Source organism: Thermobia domestica, chromosome 7 (genome assembly GCF_964235325.1).
Source record: "Thermobia domestica chromosome 7, izTheDome1.hap1.1, whole genome shotgun sequence".
Classification (NCBI taxonomy): Eukaryota; Metazoa; Arthropoda; class Insecta; order Zygentoma; family Lepismatidae; genus Thermobia; species Thermobia domestica.
The window spans coordinates 288,847,639-288,862,914 of NC_137460.1; the positions used below are offsets into that span (position 1 = coordinate 288,847,639).

Consider the following 15,276-nt stretch of genomic DNA (forward strand, 5'->3'; position numbering starts at 1 on the left):
ATGAACAAATTATATTACAAAATATTTATGTTAGGTTAGAAAATATGTTACAAAATTTAATCAATTCGGGACTTAGTTGTTCTGACACGTGACATACTAAACAGTTCGAGTAAAATGTTTCTTGCAGTAGTCAGGCTTTTAGTATAACGTAAATTATACTTGAAAACGATTCTGCATAAGGTGAAATCTATCTTGTGCATTTAATGCGGGCTTAATCAGAGTATGGTTTTGGGGAGAGAGGGTCCACTTGTTGTAAGGTAGAAGTACTGTTGAGACAAAAGTATAGATTTTTTTATGCAGTTAAATAGTATCTTATAGTAGTTTCATAGGGAGAGAAATTAAAAAAAATAGCATTAAACGAAAAAATACTTTTTCTTGAAGGTAATTGCAATGAAACGTTTTATAAATTTTATATTTGATATGTGTATCAACATTACTTGCACGCTAATCTTTGTTAAATTTGTTGTCAAGTGACACTATTGTCAGGGCCGGCTTTAAACCGATTGGACCCAATCGGGCCCCGCGCCTAAGGGGGCCCCGCACTAGTACCGTCTACTCTATTGTCCAATCTAATCTACTCTCCAGTGCCGTTTCAACAGCATATTAAACCCCAGAATAAACAAGGTGTTGTGGTCTCTATGACTAAATTTTACTCCTAATACATGCCATTATGCTCGCGGTACCCCCAATGCTTGCGAGGGACCCGGACAAGTGGCTATGGTACCGTTAAGATGGCTCTGCTACTCTCGATTGTCAAGTACATACAACAACATATTGCAATACACGTACACCCATGGACTCCACAAGGGAGTGTATGGCCTCTCCCTAACAAGTAAATGAATAGTTAGTATTAAGTTTCCGGGCATAAGCAAATATATTCTGAATTTATTGCTGCAGTATTTCTTTTATTATTATTATTATTATTATTATTATTATTATTATTATTATTATTATTATTATTATTATTATTATTATTATTATTATTATTTTACGTTTACAACTTCTTTTGTAAAAATTGATATTATGTCCAGGGAGTATTCTGCACATCCCCAACACCCCTGACATTGCCAGATTTCCTCACACACACCTCTGGGCGTAAAAGTATTGTTTTCTTTGAGTTTGTGTAAAAATGTATATCATTATTATGGGTTCACACTCTCTTTTATTTTGAACACCCCCAGTAATTAAAGTTCTTGGCGTTCTTGCTGATTATGCCATGTGATACCACCGAGTGCGACTTCTTTGCATGTAATTCCTCTTATTATACCTATACTAGAAATACAAAACTAGAGGACAAAATTTGCCCTCTCCTGCGAAAAATTCCGTAGAGTTTTTTAATCAAGTCAGGAAAACCGAATGTATACTAGTGGATACTGAATATGTGGCTGCTTATGAAGGTTTGTCTTCGAATACCAATCCAACTCGAATAATCCAATTTAATACATGTCATCTATCTTCCATCAGTTGCTTAACGTTTGTGATCAACTCATCACCATTTCATTTTGTATGCAGTCGATAACAATTTCAAGCTGATTATACCTTTCATAAGTAGCTACCTACGATGTTCTCACTAGCGTACATTAGGTTTTACCGACTTGAATTCTTTTTCAAAAAGATCTAGTTATTAAGAAATCTTTGAACCAAAGAATTCATATCAATGTGCATTTCATTATGTCTTACAGATATAAATTTATGGAAATAGATACTTCATTGTATTTCTTGTAAACCTCTAGTCCAATTTGATATATTACTTGATCCCTTTATATTTAAAAAAAAAAAATCATACGACATAAATGGTGGCCGACTTAAAGATTGTGACCATGATACGCACATCTTCAAATAGATGTCTACTTTCTCCCGGAGTCGGTGAATGTATTTTTGTTTCTCATCCCTTTATCTGCTTTACAAATAAAATGAAATTCTCAAATTTGAAACAAATTGTAATGACTTATTCTGATCAATCAAGTTGTTGGCAACTGTGGCCGTCTTTATGGATGGAAGCATTTTAAATTTTGCTTACGCTCTTTTCTTCATATTCCACACTTCTCTGCCAAGTTTGGTCAAGAAAGTAGATTTCGACATCGATAGGTTTACTTGTAAGAGAAGAAGCCTATGAAATACTGGTACAGAACCTTCTTGAAAAATTGCAAGGTACAAGGGTGAAATATATATTTTAAAATTATTTCATTGTCTACATTTCCATTAGAATTATATCTCTGAAAAATTAGTTGCTATAAGCAACGAATAGGGTAAACGCATTTTGCACATGGAAAAACGTTGGAAATGGGTATAATCACTAGACCAGCAAGGAAAGCGCAATATAGGTTATACAGATTTTGGTGTAAGTTAGTTGTAAACATGGGGCCCCGCAAAATGGTTCCAATCGGGCCCCGCACCACCTAATGCCGGGCCTGACTATTGTAATTATTCTTACATAATTATTTAGAAGTTATTGTATGCAGTAACGAATGAAACATGTGTATCCCTTTTCTTTCATTTCTTCTATTTTTAAAAGAAAAAAATGTTTACAACTGATATTACACCAGGCCCGTAATCAGGGGGCTGGTCCCACTAAATTTTTGCTGCCCCTGAAATTTTCACGGTAGGCTTGCAAATGGACTATAATATAGTGATAAAGTATAATATGGTTGGATCGAGCCTCCTCTAACTTCTACCGCTTCCCCCCTACAGTTTTGGGTTAACTACCCGCCTGTGTTATACAATGTTAATATGTTAATAAAGAACATGATAATAAAAGAATGATAAGTACTGACTGTGAGTGATTTATTCAAATAAGACTGAAATTCATTTTTTTTAATTCATAAAATTTAGTGAAGCACTAAATCAGAGCTTTCCATTTAGAATTTAGGCCTATTATTAATGCGTGAATATTTTTTTCTTTATCATTTAAGTTTAATTTTATAATGTAGCGGAAAATAGCGGAATTTCTGTAAGGTTAGCGGAACGTGGCGGAATTTTGACATTACAGTATCGACTTTTCGAGCTGGGGACCTGGCAACACTGATTGGAATGCTGATGAACTGGTTTGGTAGAAATATGATAAGAAAATGTAACTTGATTTCGTCTAATCCTGGACGAATATGTGAAATGCACAATGAGACAGAAAATCACCAAAAGAATATGTTGACATATGAGTGAGTTGTTTCTCACTTTCGATGAGTACGAAGCTCTAAAATTGTAAGGATCCTAGTAGTAAGCACAGTACTTAGATCCGTGTAGGTTTACAATATACTGTCAACAATAAAAAAAAATAAGGTTTAACTGTACAACACACACTCCAGCTCCGCATCAATAAGTAATATCGCTTTGAAAGGGTAAGATATAATAGAGTAGGCTAGAGTATTAATAATAAGAATAATAATAATAATATATTTTATTGTAGAAACATGGGAGAAGATCAATGTATTACAATCGTCAGGAATAAATAGTTAAAAGTTAAAATTTTAGTCTACATATATAACATACTATATAAACAAATATCAGTCCATAACAGACAAAACATTTTAACTATCAACTTTGAATTCGAAAAATTCAACACTATCTGCACGTAATTATTAGAAAGTAATATCTGTACTTCCTTTTTAAATGCCAGGAATGGAAGTTTTCTTAAAAATGAAGAAAAATATAACATTTAACTGCCATAGTAAATGATTTTCTGTCTTACTATATTTACATCTAAATAATCCTAAACGGTTCCTGTTTTTATTTTGGTATGAAAAGAGAATGCCCTAAATCATTGTAAATATTATTGTTTTCCTTGATATAAAGCAATTACTGATATATGAAAATCGAAGAAACTGTTATAATTCCTAGTTTAACAATTCTTGACCTACAATGTGCACGACAACGGAGATCAAGCATCAACCTTACACATATCTTTTGTAGTTTCAATAGGTTTTGATAGAGGACTGGTGACCCGAAAGTATCATGCCATAACTTAAATTACTATGAATTTGCGCATAGTAAACAGTTTTAAATCTTTCATCTTAACGCACAATCTTAATCTACGTATTAAATAAACTCTTTTGCTGGCTTTAGATTCAACTTTTAGGATATGGTCGTCCTAGTTATTGAGTTAAGAGTCTTCATCCCGGCGAAATTAAAATACCGCTAATTTTACAGTAATTATGTGATATCTTCAAATAGATAATAAATAATTGAAACATGGAACAAGAGCGCCCTAGACAATATTATTTTGCGTGAGGTACCGTTATCACAAGTCACCTAGTGGCTTTCTGTTTTCAGCTGTTTAGAAACGCGAAAATAAATGCCGATTTTCAAAATGGCTCGAAATCGAAAGCAGATAAGTGAGTCGTGATAACGGTTTCTCATGTAAAATAATATTGTCTAGGGCGCTCTTGTTCCACATTTCGATTATCTTTTATCTATTTGAAGATATCACATAATTACTATAAAATTAACGGTATTTTAATTTCGCCGGGATGAAGACTTAATGATTATGAATGATTATCAGTTAAACCCCCCCTCCCTTCCAAAAAGGAGTATGTTTAGTACAAGGGGTCCAGAAGCACGTAAAAAACAAAATTTACTGGAGAAATGAATGATGCAATACTTAAACGTAACATAACGTAACCGAATCTAACCTAATATAAACTGAGCAAACCTAAACTAAACTAACCTATTATTGGTAGAAATAAGCGAAATACTATCATTTTTTGTAAAATTATGCGGGAAACCTTACACTAATATAAAATAAACTAAACAAATCTAGCCTAACCTAACCTACCCTAAACTAACTGAATGTGAACAGAAATTACCAAAATTGTAACATCTTTTAGAGAAAATAGCTGGACCCCTTCTGCTAAACATACGCCAAAAAAACATTAACGGAATATATTTTTTTTTTTTTGGGTAATAGTATACATGAGGACCCCCTGATCTGCGTTTCTTCTGTGTTCTATTATCACTTCTACATGAATTTTTTAAAAGTCCTGCATTCGAATTTTCGTTATTGTCAGTAGGGTTTAGTTAGTTTAGGGTAACGTTTAGAAATCTAACGTAAGCTAACGTGAACTAACCTAATATTAGTAGAAATAAGTGAAATCCTATCTTTTTTTTTTTTAAATATGCTGGACCCCAACACCAACATAATATAACATAAACTAACCTAATGTGAACACAAATTACCAAAGTTGTAATATTTTTAGAAAAAAGAGCTGGACCACTTCTGCTAAACATAGGCCTTAAAAAGATCATTGTGAGTGAGAAAATCGAAAGTGTAATTTCGGTGTTCACGAGCAGACGGTTCTACCAAATTTTGACATTTCTTACATTTTCAGGTTACGTTAGAGCTTTGTGTTTCTTTTAGCAGTATTTTCACAAAATGAGGAGCTCCATTACTACCTGGAGATTGACTTCAGGACCACTCATTACAAATACAGTGTGGTCGTATGGCATACAAAATACAGTACATAAAGCAAGAAACAACGTGGGCTAGGGGGCCTCAAAATTGCACAGGTGCTATCTGACCGAGTAAGCTATGAGTGCAGCAGGGGGGCCTCCGTTAGGAGCATGCGCGTGAGTGATGGCGGTATACGCATAAACGAGGATTGTGAAAGAGCAACTTACGTACGATACTTCCACTATCATTCAAAATTTATTTCAATATGCTGAGCACTGTGAATAATTACTTACATTAACCCTCTCGTTCCTTCCCAGAAAGTGTTTCGCATTTTATTTTACTTATAAGTTTTGTATTTGGTAGAGCCGCCTGCCCGCTATAAAGAAATTAAAGAAACACAAATCGCCGGGTGTAGATGAAATTCCGGCTGAGTTAATTTTAGCTGGGGGCGAAAAGTTGTGGAACAAGATACACAAACTTATTCTCCTTATCTGGAACAAGGAAGAATTCCAACAAGAGTGAATGAATCATTGTTCCAATTCACAACAAAGGTGACAAAACTGACTGTAATAATTATCGAGCCATTTCTCTTCTGTTAACATCGTATAAAATCCTTTCAAATATTCTATTAGCACGATTGACCCCATACGCAGATGAAATCATTGGAGATTATCAGTGTGGATTTAGACGAAATCGATCAGCTATCGGCCAAATATTTACCATTCGCCAAATACTCGAAAAAAAGCGGAAATTCAATACCCCGGTACATGAATTATTTATTTATTTTAGAAAGGCGTACAACTCGGTTAGGAGAGAAACATACAACGTTCTTACAGAACTTGGAATACCGAGAAAGCTAATTAGATTAATTAAGATATGTTTAAATGAATCCCAAAGTAAGGTCCTGGTAGGAAAATTTTTGTCCACAAGCTTTCACGTAGAAAATGGCCTGAAACAAGAGGATGCGTTGTCGCCATTATTATTTAACTTTGTTCTGGAATACGCTGTAAGGAAAATCAAAGATAGCAACCAGGGTCTAGAGTTGAACGGTATTCACCAGGTTATGGCATATGCTGATGTTGTAAATTTAATAGGGGATGATAGGAGAAAAATAGAAAGAAATGCAGAGATCTTATTAAACGCTTGCAGGGACATAGGTTTAGAAGTAAATGCAGATAAAAGTAAATACATGGACGTGCGTGGGGACCGTAATACAGCAAATTATGGATGCGTTAAAATATTAAATAATACTTTTGATAAAGTGGATAGTTTCAAATATCTAGGATCAGTATTAACAGAGGAAAATCATATTCACGAAGAAATTAAATGTCGACTAAAAGCAGGGAATTCGTGTTACTATTCGGTTCAAAATGTCTTGTCGCGGATTCTGTCGAGGAATCTGAAGCTTAAAATATACAAAACGATAATCATGCCTGTTGTTCTGTATGGTTGCGAAACATGGTTGCTTACTCTGAGAGAAGAACATAGACTGAAAGTATTTGAGAACAAGATCCTGAGACGAATATTCGGACCCGAGAGGAACGGGAATGGGGAATGGCGGAAACTTCATAACGAGGAACTACATAATTTATACGGTTTACCCAACATTGTTAGGGTCGTCAAGTTTAGGAGGCTGAGGTGGGCGAGTAATGTAGCTAGAATGGAAGAAAGTAGAAACGCTTTCGAAGTCTTGACTAGAGAAACAATCGCAAAACGACCATTAGGGAGACCTAGGCGCAGATGGGAGGACAATATTAAGATGGATCTCGCAGAGATTGGAATACAAAGTAGAAACTGGATGCAGTCAGTGGAGAGCTTTTGTGAACGCGGCATTGAACCTCCGGGTTCCACAGGCCATAGAGTTAGGTAGAACCGTCTGCTCGAGTGAACCCGTAATTTGTTGAGCCCTATTTGCGTAAGGATGCCAGCTAGACCAGGTATTGTAAATTTTACGCAAAACTTGATCCCTAAGGCGTTTTGAACTCCTCTTGTGCATGCCCAAATTGTTATATGTACGATTATAATATGTGTGCGGACACCTTATTCATAAAAAGACAATTCGATAGGAATAAACGCATTAAAAAATGCTTTTCTTGCCTACACTCTTCTTTTAATGCAACTTGTCAAAATAATTGCGTTGACATTAGTGATATTTATGGGAAAGTGATATGCCATAAAAATTATTTTTAATGTGAAAACCCGCACCAATCTCTGCTAGGCGGCCAGTAGAACCGACAATTGTGTGTATTGGCCACGACGAAATTGAGTTACCACTGGAGGAAGTGTTGTATGTGTAGGCAGCATAAGTGCATTGACTGTGTATATGCAGATTATTTGTGCTGATACTTAGTATCTCTCCCAAATCCATCGACGGTTATACGACTTATAGTGAACCCTTGGAAACGAACTGGTATGTGCGTATACTCACAATCGCTGATCCACCTGCTCCCTACGGACGTACCCCATCGCTACTACTCGGCTCTCTGGTTCGCTCCTGCTCTGACTCTGTTAGATAGCATTCGTACTTTTATTGGGCACCTAGCACAAGTTGGTTTGTGTTGTGTGCAGTATTCTTAGTGGCCTTAGCGTAGTCGTTAACGCTCTCGACTTCTGTGCAAACGATCCCAGGTTCGATTCCTGGTGGGGACACTCAGTCGAAAAATTGTAAAAAGCTTCTTGAGGCTAGTCATTCTAAATAACGTTTTGCTGAGTTTTCCTCATTGACATCACGCAAATACCAGGGTGGTACCTAACTTATAGTTCCCAGGCTGCTTCCTTGCTTCCCTTTCCCTGGATAGTGTGCTCTCCGAGGGACATCATCCATCATACATGACGAACTAAATGGCCGTAGATGCCGGAAGCCCAGAAATCTAATTTCTAAATGCCATGTAGTTTTTATGCCCCAGGTGTACACAGTATTTATTCTAATCACAGTTGTAAATAACGAACCATAATCACCAGCAAGTGATCCAAAATTAGTACCAAGTGAGTTGGGGTATAAACTAAATAATACCTAAGGGCGCATTGGTAGAGCGTTCACCTCTTGTGCTTGGAGTCCCTGGTTCGATCGCAACTCGCGCCGTGTGGACTTTGTAGTGGACAAACACCGTGTTCGTGCGTTTTCTCGGGGTTCTCCCGTTTCATCTCACGTTCTTCATTTCACTCATTTCTCATTATCACCGTCTCCTTTAGCCTAACCAGCATAAGCGTGAACGTTAAACTTAAAGATTTCCTTTCATTTCATAATTAATACCCAAAATTAAAAGTGGTTTGCAATTTGCATTTTGATCGTGGTTGGCTTTTTTGTTTATTTGTCTCTTAATGTCTACATACAGTTAAGCTATAGGTCATATATTCATAACAATAATGATTTACTTTTTGTATCTGCGTTTGCTACATTAACTTGATGTTCCTTGGTTTCTGGAAATTTCATCAACACCATTATTATTGTATCACAGGATTCTTACTTTTACCTCTCTTATTTTAAGACGTTTTTTGTTTAAGAAACAATTGGTGCAGAGTATTCCGTGACAATATCTATATTTGATTACCCTTTATGGGAGACAAAATGGCGAGTTCGTCTTTTTTTCACACGAGGCGGTCTAAGCGTCTCGTCAACAAGCAAGCGGCACTTGTCGTTTACCATTGAATTGAGTACCACTTAGTTTTCACGCTGTTAAATTAGCGAAGATGGAAAATAGAAAAGACGAAGAAAACGCTTCTGCTTGCATCTGTGGATATTCATAATGCATGCACAAAATATCTGCTGTCGGCATATGGTAAATATTTGTATGTAGGTTAATATATTTCGCTATATGAATGAATTCAAGTGTAAATACTCTTTTCTCTACCGCTTTTGTAAAGTTACAATGATCGTGTGGTTTGTATTATTGAAGATTGAAATTAAATTTCATCTTTTAAAACGAATAATACATAAAATAAATATCTATAGTAGCTGCTAAATTTTATGTTCTGGTTCTTCATTGATTCAGTTCCAAACTGGTGTAGAATATTGTAAGGAAAGAAGCAAAAGGGATTTTCATTGCCAACCGCTCAGTCTGTTCAAAATATACAATTGTAAATCTGCGGGACTGTTTAAAGCAGCGGATGAAAAATGCGTACCCGAAAACTACTAATAGTTTATGTGGCGCACTTGCTACATCTCGTTAACACCGTACAAAAAAATGACTCACCGTCTCCAGAGCTAACAGCGATTCATTTCTAACGTTATATTTAAAGGTAGGTTATTAGTGATAGCACGTGACTATATGATACATCAGCGCTGACTTATTACTATTGCAATTAACTGGAGAGAGATTGTCAGCCGATTGTATTTAGACATCTCGTCATTATGGGTCGAAACATAGTTGCGACAAAGTACCAAAATGTAATGATTCTGTTTGGGCTTGCTTAAGGACACAGCAAATGAAGCTGCCTTATATATATATATATATATATATATATATATATATATACATCAAACTGAACTGTTTAGTATAGTGAAAAAAAAAAATAATACGGATATGACATAAATTCCTAGTCAAAATTGCCGGTAAGTTGCAAACCTGGACAAGACAAATTGTTTTCGAATCAGACCTTCTTCATTTTGACAGTCTTAGATACCAAATATTGCCATTCGTCCAGTGTCTTCCAGATATATATGCTATGGTCACTTCTCTTTTTGAAGATAACAACTGTGAAGGCAGTTGTGCATGTTTTTAGAAACTTTTAGTTATATGCTCTGATTTAAATACAGTTGTAACTCTGCGGGAGTATTAGGGCAGCGGGTGAAAAAGACATTCCTGACTCTTTTAATGGTCTATGTGGCACACTTGCAACTTCTCGTGAAAAACTTTTAAACAGTATTCAGACCAAAAGTATTGGTGTGATATTCGAGCCTTTCTATCTCAACTATGCACGTTCTGGCGCTGCTGTCGATATGTGATTTCCCATACCTCCCTCGAAAGAGGAGGGACAAGTTGTTGCGGCTGAGATCTTTCAATAGTTAGATGCAGAAGCGTGGCCAGAATAAGTTCTTTCACGGACTTCGTTGTCTTCTGTCTTGTTAGCCATTCTAAGTAGCCTACGATCTTCACTCGTCAAGACCAAACGACTGAATGACAAATTGGCAACACGGCGGAGGTCATTTACTTCTTTTTCGTAAGCAAAGGGCGGGTTTCCTCCGTCAGAGGGGAGCGGGGGTGGGGCTGAAGTATAGTTCCCATAGTTTTCGAGGCCACAGGTGGAATAGACAGTCTCTAGAACCGATATTAGATAAGTTCTTGTGGCAGATTGAGTTGTTTGTCCCATGTCCTTATGTTCTAAACAAATTTAAAAAATATAATTAATGCATATGGAACCATGTGAGTCAGAGTAACTTTTACTAGTGTTAATTTCAAACCAAAATATCATTGCTTATTAATCGTAAGTTAATGGTTTTCTTTCCATTGCGCACTAGAAGGAATGTAAGTTCCTGGGGACTGATTTGAATGTCCCTGATACCAACGTCCCAATTGAGGATTCCTACTTAATAAATCATTCACTCATTATTAAATATATGAAGTTAAAAATATTCACTCAAATACAAATAATATTTGTTCGTGAAATTATATTCCACGTCGCAGAATGAAAATAAATAAAAATAATTACAGAATGCTACAATTTTTTTTTTACCGTAAGCTAAAACCTGAATATATTTTTGTAGTACTGAAATACCATATGATTGGTTCCTATGCTTGCTTTGTTTCTTTCTGTTACCTTGATCTTTTCGATTAACTCATATGGACAGCTTTTGGTAATTATGCATATTGTAAAAAGTACTAAGAGTAGTACTCTTTTCAGTATGATTTAAATTTTCATTTTTAATATCACGAAAAAAAATATTAATAACGTAGAGTTACTCACTTATCAAAGTTAGTCCTAAGAGATGTCGTCGGGATATTGACATAACCATTCTTTAGTATGGCGTTGATTGTTAATCAGAGCGATCACGGTCGTATGGAATAGTGCTTAATATTCTTGAAAAAGAATAGTCGTGTATTTTTTTCTTTTTTTTTTCAGTTTTACGATTCCGACCGTTGTAGGGAACCCAACGAAAAACACATATTTCAAGGTTTCCTAAAGAATAGACAGAGATTTATTCATAAATTGGGATCATTTTTCAATAGTGAAAGCAGTATGCCACCTTACCCACCGCAAGAGAAACATATAAGCTTTTAATAGCGCTTTTTTTTTTTTTTTTTTTTTTTTTTGCATTTTATTATCAAGAAACGCGGATTACGTGTTTCCTTTGATTTTCCCGTGTTTCATCTAATCTCCGCGTTTTGAAGTTGTGATCACTACAGTGCCAGACAATTCATTGCCTTGATCGAAATTGCACAAACTTCAAACTTAAATACTTTTGGAATTTACGTGTTTTAAATGTTGCAGTATTTATTATAAGCGCAAATATGATTCACATCTAGTAGATGGTGGTTCCTATGTAAAGATATATATATTTATATATACACTTTATACAAGAAAACTGTTTGAACGTGTTTAATGGGGTTTATTGCAACCATATATATTATTATTTTGGATTTTCAAGCACAATATATTCACTATTTTCGAAGTTTCTATCTTGGATTTTATAATTAAGTGGATTTGTTATATCATGGGTATAGGTAGATTATTTTCGGAACAGCTGTAAACTTTCGTACGTGCAGTTCTGAATCCAGTCGCACAGCATGACGTTTCTACAACAGCGCGAAAACAATGGGCTAAGAGCTTACGCATACTAATCACAGCTCTTATACTATGCGCAACTCATCACTCCCCTCCCATGTTTCGGCTCGCTGACTAGCTTCGCGCCAAAAGTCATAGCTGTTCCGAAAATAATCCATCTATATCAGTTCTATTAAGAATGATTGTAAGTTGAAATTATAAAAAATAAGAAATTCAATCACAATTTCATATTCCACATCGCCAATAAATCATGCATATTCATCCAATGACTTTCTGTTTCCAGAGAAAAGGAGATAGTGAACCATCCGAAATTACTACTTGCGATATGACTGAGTCGCCACAATGTGTGTTTGTGAAAATTGAACCAATTGAATCGGAAGTGAGTGATAAAGAAAACTCTCACCACAATATAGAGGAAACCGTTTCTCTAAATGGTTGCCATCAATACTCTCAAGAGACTGAAACTAATCAGGAGGAGGGGCAATCAACAGAATTATGTAAAAATGAACCGAAGTCGGAACTCAAGTGGGAAGCATGTATCGATACTAATGAGACAGTAGATGATGCAGGTAATGGAGTATTAGACATTGTTGATACGTCAGTGGGTTATAAAGCTAGCGGCGATGGTAACGAGCTAAACATAGAGTTTGTAGAGGTGAAATATTCAGAAACGCTTCAAGCAGATCAGAATGGTTCTAAAGTGATTGTGGAAGATGAAAAAATTATTCCATTTGAAAGTGGCTCCGACACTGGAGGAAACGTTGACAATGAAGGTGATGGTGATAATGATGAAAGTACTACGGAATACCCTCGGAGTATATCTGCTGATTTGAGTAACGTAGCAGGAAGGGAGAATAATGCAGTTCCAGGCACTTCAGGTGACGTGTGAGTATCAACCGCTTTGCTGTTTTCTTTACTATGTATTATTTCAAATTATATGATACTTAACACCCTGCACAAGGAATGGAATAAAATCTTAAAGTTTTACGTCCCATGATTATGCTGGCTAGACTAAAGAAGTCGGTGATGATGAGAAATGAAGAAAGTGGGAGGAAAGGAAGAACCCCGAGAAAAGCCACGCACAGTGTGTTTGTCCACCACTAAGTTCATCCCCCTTCCCCGCCCCACAAAAATATGGTTTCAGTCCGTGGTATAAAAAGAAATGTGAACATTGTAAACATGGAGAAATGTGATGTTTGAAGACAATAGATACATTGGGAACCAAAGTTTTATAGACGGAGGTAGTGCTTAAAGTGGGATCGGGCCACTATCTTAGGGTATTACCCTACTGGCAAATCGAACTTGAGACCATGTGCATACGAAAGAACACTGGAGAAATTATAGAATCCAGATGTTACTGTAAAATATAATGGTGCCTCGTATATGTCCACTTGAAGGTAAGTCCAACATTTTACATGTCCTGTTTGGACACGAAAAATTTTGCTTGGTATATGACGTTTGTTTGACATACGACTCGTATAATAGAATTTATATAACTCAAAATGAGTCTCAAGACACCGCTTGTTTACCTCTCTCTCTCGAGACAAAGTAACGAGCAGGACTATCATAGAGTAAATACATTTAGTACATATACCCATACATAATTATCGACTTAGTGGTGGTTCCGTTGTCTGGGTGGAAAAACAATCGATCATGTCATAGTAATCGACTGATGTGAAGTTAATTTTTGGGCAGACAAATCCCATAAGCCTTTTTCTGTTTTGTTGGCATTTTTTTATAGGTGTTCATTCTAATGTCGCTCCCTTTGTCCACTATCTTGAATGAAAGAAGGTTTTCAAGATAAGAGAAATATCTCTTAATACTTACGGATGAGCAAAAAATTGTTTCATGTCTTCTGAAAAAAAATTGGGCGAAGGTAACAATATACTATAAATGTCGGAACCCGTCATAGCACGATCGATGTAACTTAATTTCCAGGCACACAGGGGAGTAGACTCGAAGTACATACTGAACCAGACAATGTAACGCTACTTTAAGTGCAAGGGTATATACACAAATATATTGACGAAGTTATTAACCAAAGAGATTACACAATTAGTCTAGGAGTTTTCTCTGATAGATCCGACGAACATTTGCCACTGGAGACAGTTCGACAGAAGTCTAATAGGTATTGCTTTTCGGTACTCAAATCGTTAGAATCATTCATTATTTCGATTCATTGGACTTCAGTCGGTTGGAAAGAAAAATCTTAATTCTTCACAGATTTTCAGTCTTTCCAGTCTGACCAGACAGTGTCCTGGGCTATTAGATGCCTCATCGAAATGTTTAACTAGGTGGCGGATAAGAAGTCCGTACACATGAAGTAGACACACAATCTTCTTCAACTCCTTCCGTACTTTTTCTCCACACAGTATTACTACATTAAATTTACCTGTATTAACATTAGTTCCATTGCAACCCAATGGAAGCGGTTTTGAAGTGACTGTTCCACATTTTTTCAAGACACTGGAGAATCGCTTTAGCTATTTTGTCTCCAAGACCCAAAAATGGAGCATGTCCGAGTTATTGTGAGACGAGCTCTTCCACTAAAGTATAGTGCTCTTCTGTATAATTTGGTTGGAACTTTCTCATTTTCATCTATCGAAATGAAGGCCACGAAATCTATATTTCGTACCACTGTCTTTCATCAGATCACACGGTAGGTTTTCTTTCTACAGACGAATTTTCGATTTATCTATTAAATAAGCGGGATCTTCTGAAGTGATAACGACTGCATTCTGATTTTGTAGATCTAATATTTAGTCTTTTCTACTGTGGACTGAATAGAAAATACAAAGGTCCAACGAGAAAAATACGGTAAAATTTTCGAAAATCGAACAACTGCTTTAAAGCGGTAATCGAAGGCTTGTTGGGTAAGAGGATCGCAGTTATATTTTCTGATCTTAGTTGGAAAAAATACATCATCTGTTTAATAAAGATATTGTTTGTTGTATAATAATTCCTTAATCTGCATTTAACTTAAACTCACGAGTTTGACATATTCGATTGAGTACATTTTAGTTTTAAATCTGGGTTTTGTAGGGAAAATTATTATTAATAACTGTTGCACTTCAGACTTCATTTATTAGTTTCGATACTTAATTCAATCCTAATTATTGCATCACATTACAGCGTGTGCGATCTCAAGTTTCGCAAACGGAAATAAGCGT

General features: G+C 35.9%; 1 protein-coding gene across 1 annotated transcript in view; it reads left to right on the forward strand.

Annotated features, from left to right (window-relative positions):
• LOC145691014 (zinc finger MYM-type protein 1-like) overlaps positions 1-15,276 on the forward strand; it is a 309,663-nt gene that overhangs the window by 281,536 nt on the left and 12,851 nt on the right. Inside the window, exon 5 of the mRNA XM_081766524.1 lies at positions 12,390-12,991. Within this exon, the coding sequence (XP_081622650.1) occupies positions 12,390-12,991 (602 nt within the window). The remainder of the gene's footprint in view (positions 1-12,389; positions 12,992-15,276) is intronic.